Here is a 23,235-nt window from a genome sequence, read left to right on the forward strand (position 1 = left end):
TAGAAAATGAAGTCTAATCATGTTTTGGGTGTACTATTCCTTTAAAGATGACTTGAGATGGTAAAAGGTCATTGGTCACAAAGGAGCAAGTCCCTATACTAAATAGCCTGAAAAGCCACTCTGTTAAGAAGAAGCCATAACTCCTTAAAAAATATATTAGGCACCAGATTTCATGGTAGATTAAACTTGTTCTAAACAATATTTCCTTTGTCTAATTCAATTAATACAGAGTTGATATGCAACCATACTCACTGTTACATTTGGAGGTAAAAGGGACGACTTACAAGTTGTTTGGATGTGGAAGGGACTGGTGCAATGTACAACATAAATGCAACATAACAGAAGTTTACTAAGTGTAATATTAAACCAAGGTCTTAAGCCAATAAGTGATATTTTGGGCACATATGGGTTCCTCTAAATGGACAGTGAAGCTAATGATATGAATCAAGATTCAAGGAAAATAGAGTCAGTGCCTTAGAGAGGCCTTTACAAAGCCTTTGAGCTTTGGTGAAGGATCGCCAGAATGTCTGATGAATTTACTGATGCTAAGTTAAACATAAATTTGATTCTAAGAAATTATAAAAGAAAAAAGAATCCATCAGAAAACGGACCTTAGCCAAAAAACAAAACAAAAAACAAAAACAAAACAATGGCCAGATGTCAGACAGGGATGTTTTTAAAGACCAGACTTTTCATCTACAGTCGTCACAGATATTTTCACCGAGAATCAATCCACAGTTATAACAACATCCTCTAAAAGGGGAAACTCTGAGACAGAACTGAACTGTTATTCTAAGCAAAGCAAAGAAAATGTTACAGAAATAAGTGCTACATGACAAAGAGCATCGTGAACACATTAGATTTATATAACCTTGGGTAATCTCCTACAAAAGGTTACACTTCCTCATACGACATATGTATATTATTGGTTAACCTACTGGGTATTATCTGATAGGGAGTGTAATCAGCGAGTACCTTATCTAGGTGCGCTGTGGCTTCGGAAAAAACCTAGGAAAAATTATCCGTAATTAATATAGAATTATACATGTCTATCATATTTAACAACCTGAGTCGTTCAAGTTTGAACAAGTACTTTTTTTATATATGATAAAGATTATTTCCAACAGATTATTTGAAAATATATATTTCTGTCAAAAAAAATCCATGAAATGATGATCCAAGCAGGAGTCAGTATGTGCCTGCTACTGATGCTGTAAGCTATATATCAGCTATACTGTGTGTTAAGAGAGAAATTCATTCATTGGGGTCAAGTAGGAGAGTCCCAGAAAAGATACCGAAAGGAGCTTTATCAATTCTGACAGAGGAAAAAGGAGATAGGATGGTGAAATGATGTACAGAATACTAACTTGTCTTTAGCCTAACTATTATTTAAACCTTTACAAAAGTAACTGTAGAAGATGCTTTCTGTTGTTATTTGCATTTATTTTTACTTGAAATGCACAGGATAAATATAAACAATATGTGGAAAGTTTTATTTATACCAATGTGATTTTCAAGGTAGATTCCAGCTGGCAGTGAAAATCCTTCAGGGCTTCACAGAGGAGACAACATTGTTGCTTTGCATGAAGTACAGACGATCCTTGAGGGTTTTCAAAGGCAGGCCAATGTAGAGGCCATGGATAACTTTGGGGTGGGAATTAGTAATTAAGTTAGAATTTTTTTTTCTTTTTTTGCAAAACGAGAGAGTTGTGCACAGAGGACTTTCAAAATATATAGATACACAAAACAGTTCAGGGTCAATCTACACTAATCACACTATACTAACAGGAAATAAACAAGTATAATATCTGTTTTTTCCAAATAAATCACTGAAGAACATCAGATTTTCCTAAACCCTTACTAATAATTACACATATATAATGTCTTAATCAAAGGTAGGGTGGATGGACTTCTTTCAAGTCCTCAGGGGGAATTTCTTATCTACGGGTTGTCTCTCATGACAGCCTTTGTAAAGTGCTTTCCTTGCACCAACATGTGTTCTTGCTGTGCATGGTTGTAGCTCCACGCCTCTCACTATATACTTTGAAAATGGTTAAGAGTCGCATGAAAAAAAAAATTCTTACAATTTTAAAATGAAAATGAAGGTCTTAGAAGGAGGAAATCAATCTAGAGAGTATTAGGGAGATTCTCTCACATGATGGCGGTAGCTGGTAGGATTGCCTTATAAATGTGCAGTTTCTCCAAAAGTGACTTGGGTATTTCTTAAGTAAATTTAGTTAAATATGGAAGTTTGGTCCCCGTGAAGGCAGCTGCGCCTCAGAACTTCCCTACCGGTTCTTTTCCTGGGAGCAAGTTATTTACTACTCTTAACTCAAAATGGGTAAAACCATATAAAAAGGACTATAAAACAGAAGTAAAAAAGTAACAGCATTTATTCCAGGTCAGGTTGTTACAGTACAGAGAAATTGCTTGGAGTTGGTACAGCTGTGGGCTCAAAAAACGTCAGCGAACGTCCGGCAAAGATTGAGCCCCGCACAAGGTCATTCCCTCCTTATTATACCCCATGAATCCATGTGCTGCATCAGGTGGATGCTTCACTGTCCGTATCAGAAACTGACACGCCATCCATGCCTTGACCTTTATGCATCTTGCCTCTTTATCCAAGAATCACAAATAGCCCTCCTTTATTAGTCCAGCTCCAAGATGTGCCCATATCCTGTGTATTTTTAAAGACACAAAGGCTGTCCTGATTAGATGACCGTACACACAGTGACATCCACCATGTGAAAGAAGGCCTTCTACTCTGTCTAATCTGGCTAACAAACTAACAATGCTGCTAAATGATGTATAAAGAATAAACCTAACAATTTCTAGAAAAATCATGTAATATTCCATCATTAAATTATTGCTCTGCAACAAATTACTATAAACATACCTTGATACATACATTAACAGGTTCAATTGGTTTTTACCTATAAAACTCCTGGATGACTTACTTACTTAGTTACACATAACTTTGCTCTCTGTTCCATTACACCTAAAAACTAGATGTGAAAAAAAGCTGAAATGTCATATTTTATGTTAGTATGTTGATTGGAAAACCATCACCGTATTTTTGTAGAAAGTTTATGTTATTACACATACAGGTAAAATGGAAAATTAGTTAGGACATTCCACTTGGGACCATTACTGCTGCCACCTTCTGGTTAACTGGGGAACTGCTATTTCCAAAGGTGATGTATTACATGCACAAGGTAACAACAAATTACCTTGTAGGGTTGCCAATGATTGGCTAAGTGTAGCCTGGTCACCCCTGGCCCCCCATCTAGTTACACCCTTGGTGGGATCAAACCAAAGATACAGTGGGATTTCAGGAGTTTTCTTATGCTACTGTGAAACACAGTGAGAAAAGTGAAGGTTACTCATAAGTGAAGCAATATGAAGGAATCTCTTTATTCCTTTTTTTAATAGTATATACATTAATAATTTTTGGAGTTTAACGTTAATTTATAAACTTTACACTCTAGGAATGGTTTGCATCAGAGCTGACATGCATAAAACACCTGCATCCATTTTAGACGTAGCCATTGTCACTGCTGTGAAGGACTTTGCTTGTTTTCCGTGTGTCTATTTCTCCTGGTATTCTGGGCCCCTACCCTAGTCCCAAAGCATTTATGTCAGGTAACAAAGGTGCAAAAAAAAAGAAGCCCTTTGGTGGATGTATGTCCATGCATGTTTATCTCTTTGTAACTCTGCAATGCCCTGTGATGAACTCCTAACCTGCTGCAGGACCCCTCCTTGACTGCTAGAGATAAACATCAAGCTTCATCTATTCTAAAGTAGTCCTGCTTTTTCTTCTTTACCTGTTATTTGGTGACCTCAAGGCCTGGCAATATTAACTATATACTAAATATGCTACTTTCTGAAAAATACTCACTCAAACCTTTAACCTGACCCACGTTTAGGGTAATAAACCTGATGAAATAAGGAATTTGTTTCTTCTTTTTTCTGCTAATAGTTTTCAAACACTAACTATAAGCAATCTTTTAAGTCACAATTTCCTATAGATTATTAAGAATTTGCAGCAGGAAAGAAATTTATATTTTGTTCCTAATATTTCCCACTTCAACTTACTTTAGAAAAGTATTTTTAAAATATTCAATTAAAGATAATTTTACACTATCTCTGGCCAAATATAATATGAATACAGGACTCTTTCACGCATGCATCGCTTTGCTGCTGCAAAGAACCACAGCGCCCATGTTTGTCTTCAGCATGATTCCTTATAAATATCAACTTTTTTTTTTATTTTCCAAGTGACTCAAGCTAACGGACCGTGGCAGGATTTCATCGTCAAGGACCATGAAGGCTTTTGTCAACAAAGCCTCGTATGTCAGCACATTAGCAGTGAGCTAATACACTTTGGCACTTTCTAAAAGTGTTTGCTTTCCTCTGAAATCAAGCAGCTGCTGGAGCATAAAACTGGTTATAAGGATCACAGAGCGATATTATTACATTTGTTAGTTAGAAAGAAGATAAGGTCACAAAATTATTTATTATCTGTTGGCATAAGGAGGTTTTTAAAGGGGCGTATGGATTTCATTGCTGTTTTTTCTTTTGTTATTACCATGAAACTGGAGTATTTTACAAAGTGATTGAATTAAGACTTTCTTTGTTTTCAGTTAAAAATCTTTAGAAGATTCAGTAGCTGCCTTAAATGTTGACTCCATTGAGCGTAAAGAGAGTGTGGCAGGCAGCTCTGTGCAAAGAATAGTGCTTGATAGGAAGCTTGATAGACCTGGAGCCTTGTGTGTTTGATCATCTCTTGTGGTGACATTTTATTGGATAAGGACACAGAGCTTTGGTGGAGGGCAGAAACAGATCGAGGAGGCAAAAAAAAAATGTTAAGCACCTGTATGAAAACACAATGCATAGATAGGAAAACAGCAAAGAAAGGAATTTTTCTAAAATGGGCCAAGTCACGTCTTCAAGGCCTGTAAGGCTGAAAGATGAAAGCAAGATGGAGTAGAGGAAATGGGGGTTGAGGAGGCGTCACCTGGAGAGCTGCCTGCTTATTGACAGGATCCTAACCAGGCAAGACGCCCTGAAAAACTGACTTCCACTGGCACTGTGTCGGGTTGTTGGGGATGACTGCCTCTGCAGACAGCTGTTTCCAACCAGGTCATTAAATTGCTCTGAGCAGATATGGCTTACGCAGACAGATGCCAGTCATCTGGGTGTTTCCGTTAAGGTTTGGGAAAACCACGCCTCTGTGAAATGCCGTATTTGTCAGCAGGAGCTGCAGGTACAGCCAAGACTAACAAGAGGCCAGCTTTGTGCTCACAGTTCAGTGGAAACAAGAAATTCGGTGCGATGAAGAAGAGACGAAGCACAGCAGGGAGCATTTCCTGTGACGTTTGCGGCTATGATGGCTCATTTACAGGCAGGCAACCTGAATGATATGTTTACTGCTCTTCTAAACAGGCTGTTTTTTGTTATGACTGAAATGATAAACACTTCCACGATAAACTGGATGCGAAGATAGCCAACTGTTTACGACTGTCTGGTGTGTAGGTGGCAAGGATTCACAAGGACAACAAAGAGACCTAAAAAAAAAAAAACTAAAAAAAAAAGAGCGGGGAGTAAAGCTACAAAACAGGAATGATTGTTTTCCTAGAAGAATGCAGCTGAGTTTAAGCCTATGAGTTGATATCATCCTGCTTATAGCTCACACACACACATAACAATCATGGCAGAGAGTAGTAGGCTACACCCTGATTTAAACAAAGGCTTTTTTATGTGAAAAAGAAGAATTATGTTGTCTTTAGCAGATCGTAAAACTATTTCTATAACCAACTTTAAACAGACTCCAAACTGTCATTACTAATGAAACACAAACAGAGCCAATAGTAAGATGCCTCAAAACACACACAGCAAAAATTGAAATCTAAATGAGTCATTTTTCCTTAAAATAAGTAATTTTTTCTTAAAATATGTGCATTTTTTCTTAGATTGAGGAAGTAAGTGAGACGTGTTGCAAATGGAAGAAGACATTTTACATTTAAAATAAGACAAAACAATTGCATTGTCTTATTTCAAGTGCATATTACCCATTTATCTTATTAGTAAGAGTAAAAATACTGATTCCATTGGCATAACATTTTATTTACCTACTGAAATTAAGAGTAAATACATTTGATTTAAAAAAAATTTACTTATTTCTAGGTCATTTTTGCAGTGCAGGTTTAGTAACTTGACAATTTCCATAGCCTTTATCAGTCTCTAAGATGCTTTTTATGCAATACTGTTTAATTGCTAGCATGAAGCCTTTATCATCAGCTGTTGAATAAAAAGACAGGATAGATTAATTTAAGGATGACTCAGAGACTGCATATAAAGGACATAATATCAAATCATATTTATTTTAAGGGTAAAAATTCTCATTCAATTGACAGATCAAATTAAGGCCTGGGAGATGTGATACATTTTCCAGGAAATCCACTCCTATGAAGAGCTGTAGTAAAAGTTATTTAGAAAGTTATTTTATATCCTCACTGCAAAAACGGACAAAAAAAAAAGTTAGAATATCTTGAAGTCTATTTTACCCTAATTTGAGCCGGTAAACAAGGTAATCTAATAGAAAAAAATGTTATTATCGATTTAAATTCTATTTGAATCATCCTAGAACCTGATAAAGATTAGATAATTGCTTATTTTCTTAAGATCCAGTTCTGTGAAAGTGCACCCCATACAGTTTTTGTTTTTTTTTTTTACTTTTTTTCCTCTAAATATTTCAGATGAGCAAACAAATCAGAAAAAAAATAAACAGAATACGGACAAAGAGTAGCTTTTAACACATGATATTATTTCTTAGTAGAAAAAAGCTTTCAAAACCGAATTAATTGCTCCTAAACTTTAGGCTACAGCCCAGTTTATGAGGTTCGGTAAAAAAAGGCTGAACTCAAGGTGAATCTGGACCAGAGCAAAGCTGAAACCCAGTGCTGTCTGCTAGGTGAGGGCAAAGTGAGCTTAAATAGAAGGAGAACAGCAGGTTCAGCCACCCCTCTTCACCTGAAAGACACAGAGAGGCTGGAGTCCTCACTCTTATATCTATTTACTTGGGAACAGTTGCTGCCATTAAGCATGAATTGGTTATAAAACTGATGCCTAAAGCAGCAAAACTCCCCCACAGCATCACTCTACAGCCACTGTGTTTGGCTGCCAGACTGATGTTTGTTTTCTAAAATCTTAATTTAATCCTGGATATTACAAGATACCGAACTTGCAACAGATTTTATTTTAACCTCATCAATATACAACATATTTTTTTTACCAAGACTCTTTTAGATAGATGTTCTTTTTATTTTGCATGTCTTAGATTCTTATTTTTCCGTAGCGGTCATCAATGGTTTTCACCTAAAAACTCTCTCATCAATGCATTTTTTGCCCAGTCTGTTTGCTGTCCTGACTTTTTAATCCTTTCCACAGTAAATGATATTTAAATTTTCTTTTTGATCATTGAAATCTTTTAGTTTTATTTCAATGATTTAATTATTTTACTTGGCTTGCAGAAATCAGTTAGTTTGGATAATTAAATCGAAATCTGATTTCCATAAAATGCAGTTAATCAAAATTAGTTTTTTGATTTGTATATTTAAATGTATATTTATTTTACGCTGTGATCCATGTTGGTTTAGAAGCTGTTATGATCACTGAAGGAAGTCATATTTTCGAAAATCTTATTTTTACATTGATTTTTGTTACCTTTGTCTGATAGTATAGGAAGAAAGAAAAATCTGTAAAACAGAAACGATTTCTATAACATTGCAAACAAAGTAGGTTGACCTAATATAAAAACAAAATATATGAGTTTTTTCTTGCATGTCAAATAGCCATGGAAAATCAAATATTTGTTTTCACTTATAGCGTTTATGAGACAAGGCAAACAGGATAAAAAGAAAGTGTGACACGACTGTAAGTAATGATCCATGTGGAAAGTGGTATTATGATGCTGAATGAATCTTCCTTTAAAAGTGCAGAAACAGCAGAACAAATCCAGGTTTCTTCATATCAAACCTTTACAATAGAGAAGTAAAACTACTTTTTTTTTTTTTTTTTTGTAGGCCCGTGTCTTAGCTTGTGCTGGTATTGATTTCAAACTTTAATTCATCCATGGAGGGTTCTTCATACTGTCGTTTGGCACCGCCCTGCTCCACGTGCACACATGGGAGCTGTAGTCATCAGTTTTTATGGATTAAAAAATAGCTACCGTGCTCCCTCTCAGATGCAGGTCTGTGGCATCTTACCTTTGGGTGGTTTGAAACTTTAATGCGTAATCACAAGGAAACCCCATGAGAAAAGCTGCTCCCTAAAATCATAAAGCATTATTGCATCTTTTTTCATAATGGCCACAAATAAACAAACAGCCAATCGCTGAAATAACCCAACAAATGACAGAGAGGCGAGAGAAGGAGAGATGTTTGTCATTGTTTCAAAAAAGTCACAATATCTTTTAATATAAAACACTTTTGTTTTTAACATAATGAGGAATCCATTATCGGGGCCAATCCACTACCACTCGAGCACTGCAGCTGGGGAGGAGGTCCACCTCGACCGCAGCTGACTTCAGCGGTTCCTCTGAGTGCACACAGAAAAGGATTGAAACATGCATTTTACTACATTGTATAAAGTCATAAGCGAAAAAAAAAAAAAGAAAAAAATCGGAGGCTGTATATGTTCCATCAATGGCAATGAGCCTCCTGCCGCCTTGTACAGGAGTGTTGGGGGGAGGGGCAGTCTTGGTAGTTGGGCATGTACAGAGATGTCCGTTTGTTTCCTGGCACTTAGTGGGGAAAGTGCCCTCTTCTCTGTTAGACCGACAGCTGAAGGAAAAGCGGAAACTTGGTGTAAGGCAGGATATGACTCAACAGACTTTAGATTTCTTAGATAACACTTGCAGACTTGCTTAATTTTTGACAAACAGCATCTAAGTGCGGCTCCTGTGCTCTGAGGTCCGCACGGTGTTATTTGTAGCTCCTGACAGTAACATTTAGCCGTCTCTGTCTATGTTCGCTCCCCCCAACATGTTGCTGGTGGTGATCAATGAGTGAGGAAGGACATTGTCAACCCAGTCTCTCCCTGCAAAGCAAGCACCTTTTTCCTCTGTCTAAGATCTCCCAGGTAAGTGAGAAGATTTTAGGAGAAATTTAGGAAATTCCTCACTTTTTGTCCTTTTAATACTGACGGCTCTTGGAATACAGGCATTTCATTCCAAACTTTGTCCCTTTCCCCTCCCTCCCTGTTTCTTTTCCAGACACACATTCACACCCACACGGTCACACAACAGAAGCCACAGAGGTGACGGAGGTCACCTTATTGTCTTCTGCCCAAGGCTGCAAGTTCTGCAGAGCGTAGAGGGAGGAATTATGCAGGCAGAGGGGATCTGGCTGCAGCGGCTGGCTCAACGTCTTCTGGAAAGCTTCCTGCTGAAGCTGCAACATCAGCCGGTTGGCCTGCTGCCTCTCCGCCTCTCTTTCCTCGGCAGTTTGTCTCCTTTGGGAAGAAGGAGATGGATGATGTGAGGAGAAGCATTAAAAAAACTAAATGATGTTAAGGTTTGTTAGGCATGCACAAAAAACAAAAAAACTATTATGTAACAGCAATGTCATTTAATGTATTTCTTTTACTTTTTAAAAATAAAAATAAAATAAAATACAAAACATGTAAACATACATAAATAATTCTGTAGTTGTTTTGTAGTTAGGTCTTGAAATTATTAGTTTAAGAATAAGGGAAAAGTATAAGAACATTTCAGATATTTTTCTCTTAAAATGTACGTCATAAATATATTCTTAAAAAATGACAAATATATATTTTTTGCAAAAATTAAAAAAGAGAAACATACAAATTTTTTCCAATAAAAAAGACCAAAATGATAGAATAAGATTTAAGAAACATTTATTAAAATAATACATCTTCTTTTAAAAACGTTTTAGTTTTAAATACTTAATGTAAATTATTCTAAACAAGAAATAAGAAGTATGCGTTTTTAGTACTTATTCAAATATAAACCTAAGGGGTTGTCCACAGTTTAGATCATTTTTACAAGTGTACAAAACATACACTTAATGCATTTAAATTAATATTCAATTGGTTGTTTTATTTGATCATTTCCTTATTTTATCAGTAACAATTATTTTAGTTTCTAATAATTCTTTTTTTCGGCGATAATAAGACAGAAATGGGGGGAAAAAAGTCAGCATTTTTTGTACATTTTTTGGGGAGGGATTTACCATAAAGTGTTGAAAATTGTCAACAACCCCTAAATCCTTACATCACATAGAGCTAAAACCTAAATATATAATAGCTTTAAGTTTCTGTCGCTGCTGATACTGATAGTGAATGAAAAAGAAAAACACAGAAATGGTGCGTCCTGTATGTAAATTCCCAATTAGATGATTATTGATGGCTTTCTGAAAATGGGTCTGATGCCATGCTTAGAGCAAGGATGGGAAAGCTGAGGGAAACATGCTGCAGGTGAGAAGCTGCTAATAGCAAACTTCCTTGCTGCATCAGAATATTTATTCAGCTCCTGTGCAGCAGGATTTAGCCCCAGGCCACGACGGCTGCTGACTGACATGTGTGACAGGAGTTGGTGTGGTGAAAAGCGGCAGCTGACAGAGATGTGTGTGTGTGTGTGTGTGTGTGTGTGTGTGTGTGTGTGTGTGTGTGTGTGTGTGTGTGTGTGTGTGTGGTTGGGGGGGGGATTCTGCCTCAAGGAGAAAACTCACATCTGCTTTACTGTTTGTTTCAGAGCGACACCAGTAAAGCATATCCTGCTTATCCTGTATATCCGGTACGTCCATTAATTGAAGAGTTTATCCTGATGTGGATTATTTGAGTCCCAAATGATGCCTCCATTTCCAAATGAAATTTCAATTTTATTCACCATTTATATGATTAAAGATGTAAATATAATAATCAGATTAATCTTTATGCTCGTTTCATGATGTCTGTACAAATACCAGCCAATCTTATGAAAATGAGCAGGGGAGACTGAATGACAGGTAAGATGCAGAAGCAGGAGCACACCTCTGCACACCCCCTGCTTCATGCACACCAACCTCCATCCATTAGCCACACATTATTGTTAACAGCATTATCATAATCCGATTCCCCGGCTGTTGATTCGATCATCGTCTTGTTACCAGCATGGTCGTCACGCAAAGACATCCCTCACGCTCATCCGATCAGATGCAAGACTAACAGGGGGGGACCGTGGCATAAATCTTAGCAAAAGTAGGAAATCAGGAAAACCAGTTAAACCAATTCCCCTGGTACACTTGTGACATGCAGCTCAGTCAGGATTCGCTTTGCTGCCGTTTGATTATGAGCAGACTCGTTTTATTACAACCTGCAGTCTCACAAGGATGATGTAAGCTTTGGATGTTTTTTCCTTTCTTTTTTTTAAAGCAGGTATTTTAATTTATTTTAAAAAGTATCCATACAGTACAAAAAATAATAAGTCTGATATATAGCCTATAAATAATATAACTAGTGATCATTTTGATTGGGGGAAGCATGGCTATTGAGATTACTTTTCTCTTTTTTCTGTATATACATTTCAGAGAAAAGCAATATTCTGTAGAAATCCCCTTAATAGGATATGCAGCTGTATGGAGGGTTAAAGGGGTCAAAATAAAACTAAGAAATATAGAATGATGTAAATATATATATATATATATATATATATATATATATACAGATGTAAATATATTATGAAATAACAAAATGTACTATTTAATTATTAAATGTACCATTTAGTTAATTCATACATTAGCATACTTAAATGTACCATTAAAATATTAAATTTAATATTAAATAATTACATTGGTCATCAATAAATTAAATATGACTGTTAAATTTTGAAATTAAATAATTAAATCATTAAATGTCCTTTTTAAAAATAAATTCATTAGCAAACATTTCATTTTTTTACTCTATTTATTTATTCTATGGCGTCTTCTAATTAAATTATTTCAATTGTCTGCTTCCTCTATTAAATTCAGAGGGCGGGACTAGAGAGACTCTGGTGTCTGATTGGATACTTTTCACTAAACAGGACAAGACCAATTCTTCCCTTCCTTTGTTTAACTCTAAATTTAATATCTCTAATATCTCTTAAAGAGTTGGACATAAATAAAAAAAAAACGTGTTGGAATTTATTTTTTGCACATTTGTTGAGAAACTCCAGCCTCTACATGAATAACTTGATCCAAATAATATATAATAAGCTTTTGAGATAGCTTGCTGTTGTCTGGCATAGAGCTGCCACACAATTCAGCAGAATCAACATAAGTCCCACCCACTGAGTGACACCAGCTCACGTTCTCTGTTAACATTTTTTGGGGCCAAACTGGTCATATAGAGGCTGAAGTTGCACAGTAATCAAAGTCATTTAATGAGTTATTTAATGTTATTTATTTATTTCATTGTAAATCTAATTATTTCATAATATGTTTATTTATTTATTTTTGTTATACATTTAAACACAGTTATTTGATGTTATATCTATTTCATTTTAACTCTCTCTAAAGGTGTGTAATGTGATCATGAAATAAGCAGAAAACCAAGATGCTGGTTCCACACATAACAGCTACAGCATCATTTTTTTGGGATGCTTTTTGAAGCAAACCTGGAATAAAAGCTATTAGTGGCTGAGAGATAGATGAGGCTGGGGAGGAAGCTTAGTTTACCCTCCAGCAGAAAACAGAGCTCCAGATGAGATGATAACCCAAAACACTTTGAATGATTGCAACAAAAAAAACGTGACTTAAAGATATTGTGGAGGACGATCTTTTTCCGGGTGGATCATCAAAATAAGTGGTCCTCCTAATTGTCAATCATGCTGGTGATATGTTAACGTAAGGCCGTCCAACGTGCTCGCACCCATTTTCACTTACTGGTGGGGAGTCTGACATAGTGGAATAATTGCAAATCTTCTTTTGGAAAGTAATCTTGTATAAGCGATGCAAACAGCGAGTTTTAAACAGAGCGTGCACGAGGAGAAATAGGCTTGTGCACGCTCTTGCACACTTCTATAAGGTGTTCCCTCTCCAGCGGGTTCAGGGTTGTGCAAAAGCTTTTTTTTTTTTTAAGCAGAGAGGGCGAGTCTTTTCAAAAAATTTGTAAAAATCCTCTATGATACATTTACCGGTAATATAAATTGATATAAAATAAGACATTCAGATTATGTTTATAATTTCCCTTCTTTGACACATTTAAACAATTCTTTCTGTTATCTGTCATATAAAATCCCAAGAAATGATTTACTTGATGTAATGTGACAAAAAAAAACTATTGTTGTTATCATAAGGCACTGTGTTTATACCGCCAATAAATTTACTCCAACATGCAAAAACCTTTTTACTGTTTTTCGATCTGTGATCACCATGAAAAACATTTAAAACACATTAAGCTCATTTAAGCATAAAAACCCTTAAGGTAACGACTTAAGGTAATTTAGCTCTCTGTAATTTGCTTTTGAAATATACGTCCTGCTCCTTTAACAATAGGCAGGGCATTATAATTTGATCATCTACTCATTTACCTCCGATTGGCTATAAACAACAGTAAGAATGATGTGAAAGTGTGTGTCTGTGTGTGGATTTGGCAGACGGCTCCTCCTGTGAGTGTTTCAGTATTGCTTTGGACAGCAGGTTTCTAAAAGGCCTTTCAGGAGGCTCACCAGTAATTGTGCTTGGTCAAGTAAACTGGCCTGGACAGGCAGCTAAGCTAAGCAGAATAGGTGTTTTGTTTTACAAGCCCTTCAATACTTTGTCTTTAGGTAGGGTAAATTGTTACAGATCAGTTTAAAAGGTGACATCCTGAGCTGCCAGTTTAAGACAAGAATAAGATGTGATTCCCTTGCTGGTTAAATTGACTTCAATCTTTTAGTTTTGCTTTAAGGAATTTGATCCAAGGACAAAAAAACACAATGTAGCACTTGAAAAAGACAATGAACATGCTTCAATTCCACAGTGGAGGAAAACCTCTTCCCCCCTCGCTGCAGTCTTACCGCCATTTTGTCCGCCTGTTCTGAAACCAGGTCTTGACTTGTGCATCCGTCATCTTCAGGGCTTTCGCCAGAGTGGCACGCTCAGCCGACGCCAGGTACTTCTGTCGATGGAAGCGTTTCTCCAACTCGCAGATCTGCACCCGGCTGAAAGAGGTGCGGGGCTTTTTTCTCTTGGGCGGCGTCCGGTTCTGGTACGGGTGGCCGATGCGGCGGGTTACAGAGAAAGGTGAGAGGGCGGCTGGAAAATTGGGCGGGAAAAAAAAAAGTTTGACTTTTACAAAATTCAGCTTGATCATTTCATTTGTATCTGAAATTTGATTAGTAGAAAGTCACAGACACAAAATATAAAAAGCTATTTTCTAATGCCTGTTTTGTCTGAATGCTGAAAATGTTCTAATACAAAATGTAGATCAATATTTATGACTGATTCCACAAAATTAGCGAAGGCAATGTAATGCTTTAAAACAGATCAGCTGAAAGAGTGAAACATGGTTATTTAGTGGTTGGGGGTGACTCACCTGGGCAAGCCCCCTTTGGAAAAGGATAGTCTGCCAGAAGACCATTGCTGTCCCTCAGGTGAGCAAGCTCAGGATAATAGCATTTAGCTAATGTCTCCACCGTGCTCCAGACAGGGACCCTCCCGATGTCTCCCTTGGGGAGAGGACAGAGGGACCCGGCAGCCTCCGGCCCCCCTGTGGCCTCCCCAGCTCGGTTCTCCTCTGCCTCCTCCCCTAAAGGAAAGGGAGACACAGTCAGGTCCCACATCTGGAGTACAGCAGCAGCAGCAGCCGGGCTGGCACCGACCCATAGCAGCTAATCATATGAAGGAGGCCTAAATGATGAACAGACTCTACTTTAATGACATTTACTGCTGCTCTCTAAAAGTTGGTCTTTATAACCACAAAATGAGATATGTCTCATTCAGAGAAAAACGAGAGAGGACTTACAGGGTTATAAAGATAAATCAAACACAAACAGGCTGTCCATAAAAAGAACTTTGAATGAGCTTTTAATGTTAGAATGAAAAACTAATGAAATACAGAAGCTAGGAGCAGATTGTCCTTCAACAAAATACATAATAACTGATTAAAAACAAACTCAGTATTTGCACAAACATGAATTACGTCATTAAAGCTCTTAAGTGGTTACATCTTTTCCAAACATGCATATGCTTCAGATTTCCACCGCAGGTCTGATGTGGTGGTTTTTGATATGGGTGATATGGCTAACAACCCAGGGCGCACTTCCTGTAGGGCGTAATGGACAAATATTTATCCATTACGCCAACGAGAACTTTTCAATTGCTGTTTTGCATGTCCGGTAAATGGTGAGATGCTGGTCAGAGTTAATAAATATACGGCTGCAGATTGCAGCTATGCAATGAGGCTTAAAGGAATCTAATTCACAGCTTGGAACATGCCACTGTTTAAAAGGTTTTTTAATATGTTCTATGGTTTTGTAGACTGTTTCAGCTGTAAACTGGAGCTATAAAAATAAAAATCAGTTCTGGTTCAAAAGCGTAAATCCATCTACTGGTCACACATGAACTGGGTTATTTTAAATACACTTCAAGATGCAGACAAGCCTTATTTTGCTTTAAGCCTTTTAATTTCCATTTTAGGGATTAAAGCCTGGCCTAAATTAAGAGAAACACAACTTTCAGTTTCTTTTTCTCCATGTGCATCCCTTTAAAATGATAAAATAAAGATCTTACAGTTGGTGTTTTTCTTTTCTACGTTTTCACATGCTGGTTATTAATGACAACATATCCCCTGCATCATAAAATATCTATGAATCCTGTCTATTTTGTCAGCCCTGGGTAAACAGATGATCGATAAATGTAACGAGATCGTTGGCCAAAGATCCACTCTGCAGCTACAGTCTCCTTCTGAATGGAAAGTCAAAAGTAAATGAAAATTTAAATGCAATTTTTTTTTAAAAGCTGCGGATGTTTGTGTCGTTCTTTCCCGGCAAGCTGTTTGCTATCTTGCTTACAGGGTGTTTATTTGTTTTTGTTTTGTCAGAGAAGCTCACCAGGAGCAGAAATGAATATGAAAACATCTGCATAGGTGTCCCCCCCGGGGCTGCGTGCTGCTACCAGAGTTTCAGCGAGCTAAAAATTCATTTGCCCACAGACACAATGACAATTTGGATGGGAAATGGAACATGAAGCTATTACCCGCTCTGCAGTCATTTCCAAGGAGCTGCCAGAGTCCCCTGGTGGTGCTGAACACGATTGGCAAATTGAGGCACACACCAGCGAATGATTTGTAAAGAAAAGATGAGCAACTAGATTCTGCTCTAACGGTGGGTCACATAAAGTTTACATCAACGTTACGTAAATAAGCAACACACGCTGGGGGTATGACATGGAGAGCTGCACACTTGCAGCCAGCCTAACCCTGACCTCTCTGCTCACTTCTCTTATTGTTATTTTTAATGTTCTATTATATTCTTATTGGATCATAATACAGCTTCACATTACGTCTACATTGATAAGCGGTCAGTAATAATAAAATTGCAATTGCACCCAACTGATGCACCTTTTGGGGCATGCAAAACCCTCTCCTGTATCCAATCAAACCTTTACATAAACAAAACGAAAATAAACACTTTTATTTCTTTAACTTCACTGTAAGTGGTTTGCAACACCTTTACAGTCATAATGACTGACTTTTAGAGAAATTGTTGCCTAAATCAGCTTGATGCCTTGCAGGTCATGGAGGGAGAGCACAGAGGAGGCCTGTTGTTGCTCCCAGCAGCAGGTCTGGCCAAATAATCCTGCATTAGGAGGCTATTTCAGGCCATCTGCGGCCTAACTAATGGGCCAGGCGCATACGAGCACGTTCAGAGGCAACCAAACAAGCTGCAGGCTCTTTTGGGGATGCCAACTGCAGCAAGGCATTACTTTACAGCGTCTGAAACGCAGCTGAACTTGTTTTACATGTGTGCTGTTGTGATCTATGAGCCAGATGTAAAAGGTGGTATAATCTGAAGAATATGAGTGTATTAAAATAAAATGGAAATCTAATATCCAAAACACATTTTTTTTAAATAAATAAGATAATAAGGTCTTTTTTTTTTACCATTTGCCTTTGAGTATTATTCAAAATCACATAAAATGCTATTTTAAAGTAGGTCTCAGTAAAGAACTATGACCACAAACAGTAATGTATAAAATAAATATTATTCTAATAGTAATAAAAGCTTTTAGCTATTTTATCTCATAATTACTTATTTAATAGCGCCGACATAAGATCATCTAATCACTTTAACAGCTCAGTAATGAGTCTATGGAGCCGATGATTAGGAAGGATCACATTAAAACCCTTCAATGTAAAAGCAAATAATAGAAATTCTGCAGATTGATTTCACTTTCACTCTTTTATCAAATTAAAAATCGAAAAATTAAGAAAAAAAAAAAAGAAATGCGTTGGAAAAAAGAAAATCTCCTTCCTCTGTAACACAATTTAGCATACGCATTATCGAAAAAATAAAATGCCACCGTGGAGAATATGTTTCCCATAATAAAACCACTTATACTTAATAACACTTCTCGGTGACAGCGCCTCCCTTCCCCACTGCGGATATTACCTCTGCAGCAATCTAATAAATATATCCGCGAAGGATTCTAAGGGGGGATATTGAAATATAACGTGAACATACATTGCTATTTATTACACAACACGGAACAAAAAGGAGAGGACTCTGTTTTCCGTCACACTGATGGAAAAACAAGCAGCGCAGGGAGGAGTTATGCAGCTCTGAAGCAGAAATTTACTGCAGAGAGAAATGCTGTAATTATGCTTTATTGCTGCTGGGTGAATTATGGAGCTGCTCATCTGGATCCTCACACTGAAATGCGTCAATAATCCACATTATTGATGCATGAAAGTCAAAATCATTATTATTATTATTAGCGGATGTGAAGATTAAAAAATGCTCATTTCCTGGATTATTTAAATTTTGCTTGGAAATATTAAGATTTTTAACCTTTTTTATTGGATATACATTTTTTATTGTATATTAAAATGAAAACATATATATATCATATAACTTTTCCTTTTTTATTGATGTTTAAATTCACGTTTTTAATTTAGCTTAATGAAAAATGTGGACTGACTATTAAAAAAATATTTAGATTTCTCTTGATTTATTTATTTATTTATTCCTGCTTTCTATAATTATTTGGTCCAATTTAATATTAAGCAGGTGCGCATTTTCCAGAATGCGATAATAAGGAAACAATAACTTCAAGATTTAAACTCAATTTTTAAAAAGACACGTTTTATTTCACATTAGGGGATGAATTGATCATATCCATGGAAAATAAACGTAACATAGGACATAAATCAGCTCTGACTGATTGGGTATTAGATTATAACTCTCAGCCCATTTTACAGGCGCATTACTTGGGCTTATAACGTCCTATACATCTTCATTTCTTTTTTTTCTTTTTCTTTTTTTTTTTTTGCGTCTGGCTGACTGCGTTGGCCACCGTAATGAACGGTACTGAATTTCTGTCCCATATAAGATGAAAAACGAGAATCTGCTTCGCAGTTTAGCGGGTTTCGTTTACATCCCTGCAAAAGCAGCTCCAATGAGCGCCAGACTTGCAGCCCAAAAGGCGCAATGATTGAGCCGCGCTGGAGCGCACTTTGTCTCCTCCAGTTTCACCTTGGAGGGGCGATGGTGGAGGAGGGGGGGATGAGCAGAAACAGTAAAACCCACCAAGCAGAGGGATGATTTATAGGGTTTTTAAAACAAACACTGAGATGTTTCTATGTCCTGTTGGAGAGAGGATCACGGGGCGATGGAGCGGATCTTCTGCTGATCAATACAGAGGGAAGGATAGATGCAGGGAAATAATTACACAAAGCCAGGAGAAATTAAACGAGGGGCCCTCTGTGACTATGAGTAAAATTGATAAGTCTATTTACACTGTATCTTTTTGCAGATGACATATCGTCCACCAGTACTGAATAATTAATCAGGTAGAAGGAGGTGAAATATGAATATTTAATGCATGTAGAGTAGGGCGCATTTCCAGGATGTTTCATTCGAAAAATCAAGAGCTTATTAAAAAAAAAAAAAAAAATCGACCTGTGGAATTTTATGATAAACGCTTATCTCATTTGTTTAAATATTTTCCTACAAGTTTCAGATCTGATAGCGCTTTGTTTGTATTTATAGTTAGAGAGTAAAATTTATATATATATGAATGAAACATTCTTTGGATGTTTTACTCAGACTTTAGTTTTATTTGTAAAAGAAAGCGCTCTGTGTCACATAGAAATAAATTAAATCATAACGTTAGACATAAAAATGTAGAAAATGACTTTCATTTGGAAAATTATATTACACTGAAAAATAATCTGCAACCGTTTTTAGACTTTAGACTTTAGACAGATTTTGTTTTTCATTTTGTTTACAAAAGTGTAAAACAAAAAGAAATTTCGTTTGGAAACAGCTCACTGGACAATTTCTTTTTTTTTTAAAGTGCAGCCTTGAAAAATAGTAAAACTGACTGTAAATGTACAGTTCTAACCATTTTTTTTTTTTTTTTTTTTTTTTTTTTTTTTTTGGCATTTACTCAATCATATTTTATGTCCTACTCTGGTAACATGAACAATTCTGTTAAAGTAACTGATTAAGTAAATGAAAAAAAAAGGTTAAATTTTGTCAGTGTATTTTTTTGTTCAAAAAAAAATATATAGAAAATAAGAAATACATTAAAGTTTTATAATTTTGCAAAATTAGAAATATTATTTTTTTTAAATATAATTTATTTAGTCTACAATTAGAAGCAAGTGAAAATACATAAATAGTTGTATTTAAAATGTGTCGTCACACAGAAAAAAATGCCGTAAAATATTGAATCCGTTTATATGTAAAATATTATGAATGAAATAACAGTTTTAATCACAGATTATTATTTCTACGACTCATGCTTCTGCCTTCTCTAATTTATTTAGAGGAAGAAAAAAAATCATCCTCATAAAAGAAAAAAACGGAGGAGCGCCGCTATCAGTCATCCGCAGTAAATGGAGAGTGATTGTCCAATACTGATTCATCAGCACGTCTGTGTCAATTTCTGCTCTCGTTCATCAGGCTGTCCTTCCAGTATAATAAAAGTGATTCTCTGAGCGTCTGTATGATTCCATATAGATTAAAACCTAAAGATTAAAACACCAGCTACGCTTTAGTGAGATCCTCTCCAAGCCTGCGCTACTGATCTCTCATTTGATATTTATTATAGTCAGTGCGTAAAACTGAATTTTACAGGAATGAAAAATATATACATATAGCAAAATCATCTTAAATCTTTTTTTTTTCTTTTTTTTTACCTGTTAGTCTGTCCTTGGCAAACCTCCTACTGCTCTCCATCCACGGAAAGGTGAAGTTGGCCGGATTCCCCATCCCCATCCCGGCCACCGCGGGGATTCCGGGGGGCGGATGAGGCGCGGCGGCCGCTGACGGTGGAGGCGGAGGCGGCATGGGTCTGTGCGCCGGCACACGGATCACCCCGCCCGAGTTCCCGGAGTTCACATTCACGTTCATGTTCATGCTGACGTTCATGTTCATGTTGACGTTGTAGGAGCAGGCCGGGTTGTAGACGCTGTTGTAGCCGTTGCTGTAGACGTTGGGGGCCAGCGCGTAATCCGGGTCTCCAGTCCGGTTGGGCAGCATGCAGCCGCTGGACTGGTCCGAGCTGTTGAGGATTTGGTCAATTCCGAAGCTGATGGGCTCATGCTGCTGCTGGTGCGTCTGGTTCACCTCCTCGATCCCAGTGTGCTCCATACCTTTATTTCAACGATGACCTCGCTAGAAGTAGTAGTTTTTTATGAGTCTTGGGAAATAAAACAGGCGCTCTTACAGGATTGTTCTGTTTAATTAAACTCCAAGGAAACCAACAACGCGTCCAATGCTGTCCGAAATCATGCCATTATTTCTGTCCATCAGTTGGATCGGGTGTTTCCTAAATTAAATGCCAATCCGTCTGGCTGAGAAAAAGCTGAGCCTATCCATCTTTAACAGCGCTCTCTATCCAAGTGAATTACAAAGCAGGGAAGCGAGGAAAACCCGTCGTCGATGGGTGACGAATATCCAGAGAAGTTTACTCACTGACCAAAATCCGCGATTCTGAGAGGAAGCAGCTCTCTGGAGAGACTTGATGCGCTTTGTTCGCCTACTCTGGCAGAGGCAATCCATACGCAGGAGACATGGCAAAATAATCGAGTTCCTCAAAAACAGAAACAACTGGCTGACACCAGAAGGAAGGGAAGAACAGATGAAAAAAACAACAACAATAATAATAAAGCGCTGACCTCGCAGGCTTGGGTATTAATTGGAAGTGAGCGCTGAAAGAGGGCTCTGTGGTGCTGAATGGCGAAGTGCGCTCGCAAGCGTTTCAGCAGGTGAGACTGCCCTCTGCGTAACAGCGTAAAAGGCAGCCATTCGGTCCTCCAAGCAGCCCTCCCTCCATCTCCTCCTCCTCTTCCTCCTCCTTCCTCCACTAGCAGGATAGTTGTTTTGCTAGGATGTCTTAAAGAGGCCGCAGCATGTATTTGTGCAGCATTTCGGGTGTTTAATGATTTGCGCATTATAATTCAACATTATTGCGCGTTCAAATTGAAACTGAGACGCAATCTGCAGATCAGTATTTCGGTAGATCAAAATTGGATTTCTGTCTTTATGGTTAAATGGGTCAACCCCTAAAAATAGTAGGATTGTCTACCTCTACATGCATCACAAAATGCGTGCGCTTACGTTATTGTTGGATAATGTTGTTGCACAGCATAAATGAGGATAAATATGTTACCCCTTCATTTTTAGCTTGATTTAAACTTACTGCATGTATGAAATAACCTGAAACACCTTTTTCTTCTAAAATGTTTTATAGTGCTTAGAATGATAAAAAGATTAAGTCAAAAGTGAATTGATTTTGGCTAAAAATAACATTGACCATGAAAAGCCTGCCTAGTGCATCACTGAATTGAAATACTCCATTTTAATAAAAGAAAAAAAAATGAAATCAAATTTTTTATGTGTACGTTCAATAATTTAAAGGTTTCCTGAATAAATAAGTTACTGTAAGTTAGACATTTCATACCAAAATGAACAAAGAAATAAACACTCATTTGAATGCATTCAGAATATATATAAAAAAAAAATTAAATGAATTCTCACTCTAAAATTAATAATGAAGCCATTTATTAAAATTTGAACTAACTGACGGAAAATTTGAGATATTTTTTTTAATTTTGTTTTTAAATAACAACAACAGCGTAATTCTGTTTGGTTAATTTGCAAAAGCAGTTCACTTCCCACCTTTGATCTTCTCTAGAGCATCTTCAATCCCTCATATGCCCAACTAAGCAGATGCAAGATATGTTTAAGTATTATCTCAAAATTGATTTTAAAATTATTATTATTATTATTATTATAGAAACATTTCAGCTATCATTTAATATGAACATTATAGATACTGTGACACTTTTGGAGCTCCATAGAACTTTTGCAGTAAATAAATATATTAAAACAAACAAACCCTTTTTCTTCTCCTTTTTTCATCAGTATCAACATTATATAAATTCATTTCAGGAACACTGATCTGTGTGGTTCAGTAACTGGGTCACCAGACTGAAGGGAGCAAGGGTCACTGAAGTATTTGGATATCTGAAGGCATAAGCCGCTGCATTTGTTTTTGGAAACTTAAGGGTAGATACTTTTTTAAAGATCATGACCCACTTTGCATGTTCTCCATTCAAAATCGAGATAATGATAATCCAGCATAAATTATAATATAGTATAAAGAAAGCTGCACAAAAAAAGGAAAACCAGCACATACAAAGTCCAACGAGGCCAACAGGGCATTTTATCATGACCAGACCCAGATTGTTTGGAGCCCTGCACGTTTGCACCAATGCATTTAGCGCGGTGCTTGCGCTACAACGCAGTGGGCAGATTTATGCGAGTTAGGCGGGTTGAAGCAATAATTTGTTGCACTTTGAGGGAGAATGAAGCCATAAATTAGCTGGCATTGTCGGGAAGTGTGCAGCACATATAGGTCTGCTTAAAAGGCACTGATGGGCTCATTTCACTACATGATAGATAGATAGATAGATAGATAGATAGATAGATAGATAGATAGATAGATAGATAGATAGATAGATAGATAGATAGATAGATAGATA

General features: G+C 36.9%; 1 protein-coding gene across 3 annotated transcripts; it reads right to left on the reverse strand.

Annotated features, from left to right (window-relative positions):
* Window positions 1-8,082: 8,082 nt before the first annotated feature.
* On the reverse strand, window positions 8,083-21,489 carry tlx2 (T-cell leukemia homeobox 2). 3 transcript variants are annotated; one of them, XM_015381832.1, is made up of 5 exons: window positions 20,386-21,483; window positions 14,557-14,769; window positions 14,039-14,276; window positions 9,333-9,513; window positions 8,083-8,843 (listed from the first exon to the last, which is right to left on the reverse strand). In XM_015381832.1, the coding sequence occupies exons 1-5, from the start codon at window positions 20,837-20,839 to the stop codon at window positions 8,832-8,834; spliced, it is 1,098 nt and encodes a 365-aa protein (XP_015237318.1). In that variant the 5' UTR covers window positions 20,840-21,483; the 3' UTR covers window positions 8,083-8,831. The 3 variants fall into 3 exon arrangements, with proteins under 3 accessions (XP_015237318.1, XP_015237319.1, XP_015237317.1); XM_015381831.1 differs by lacking the exon at window positions 8,083-8,843 and having other exon boundaries at window positions 8,931-9,513; window positions 20,386-21,486; XM_015381833.1 differs by lacking the exons at window positions 8,083-8,843; window positions 14,557-14,769 and having other exon boundaries at window positions 8,922-9,513; window positions 20,386-21,489.
* Window positions 21,490-23,235: the final 1,746 nt, after the last annotated feature.

Source organism: Cyprinodon variegatus, unplaced genomic scaffold, assembly GCF_000732505.1.
Source record: "Cyprinodon variegatus isolate N-32 unplaced genomic scaffold, C_variegatus-1.0 Scaffold242, whole genome shotgun sequence".
NCBI lineage: Eukaryota > Metazoa > Chordata > Actinopteri > Cyprinodontiformes > Cyprinodontidae > Cyprinodon > Cyprinodon variegatus.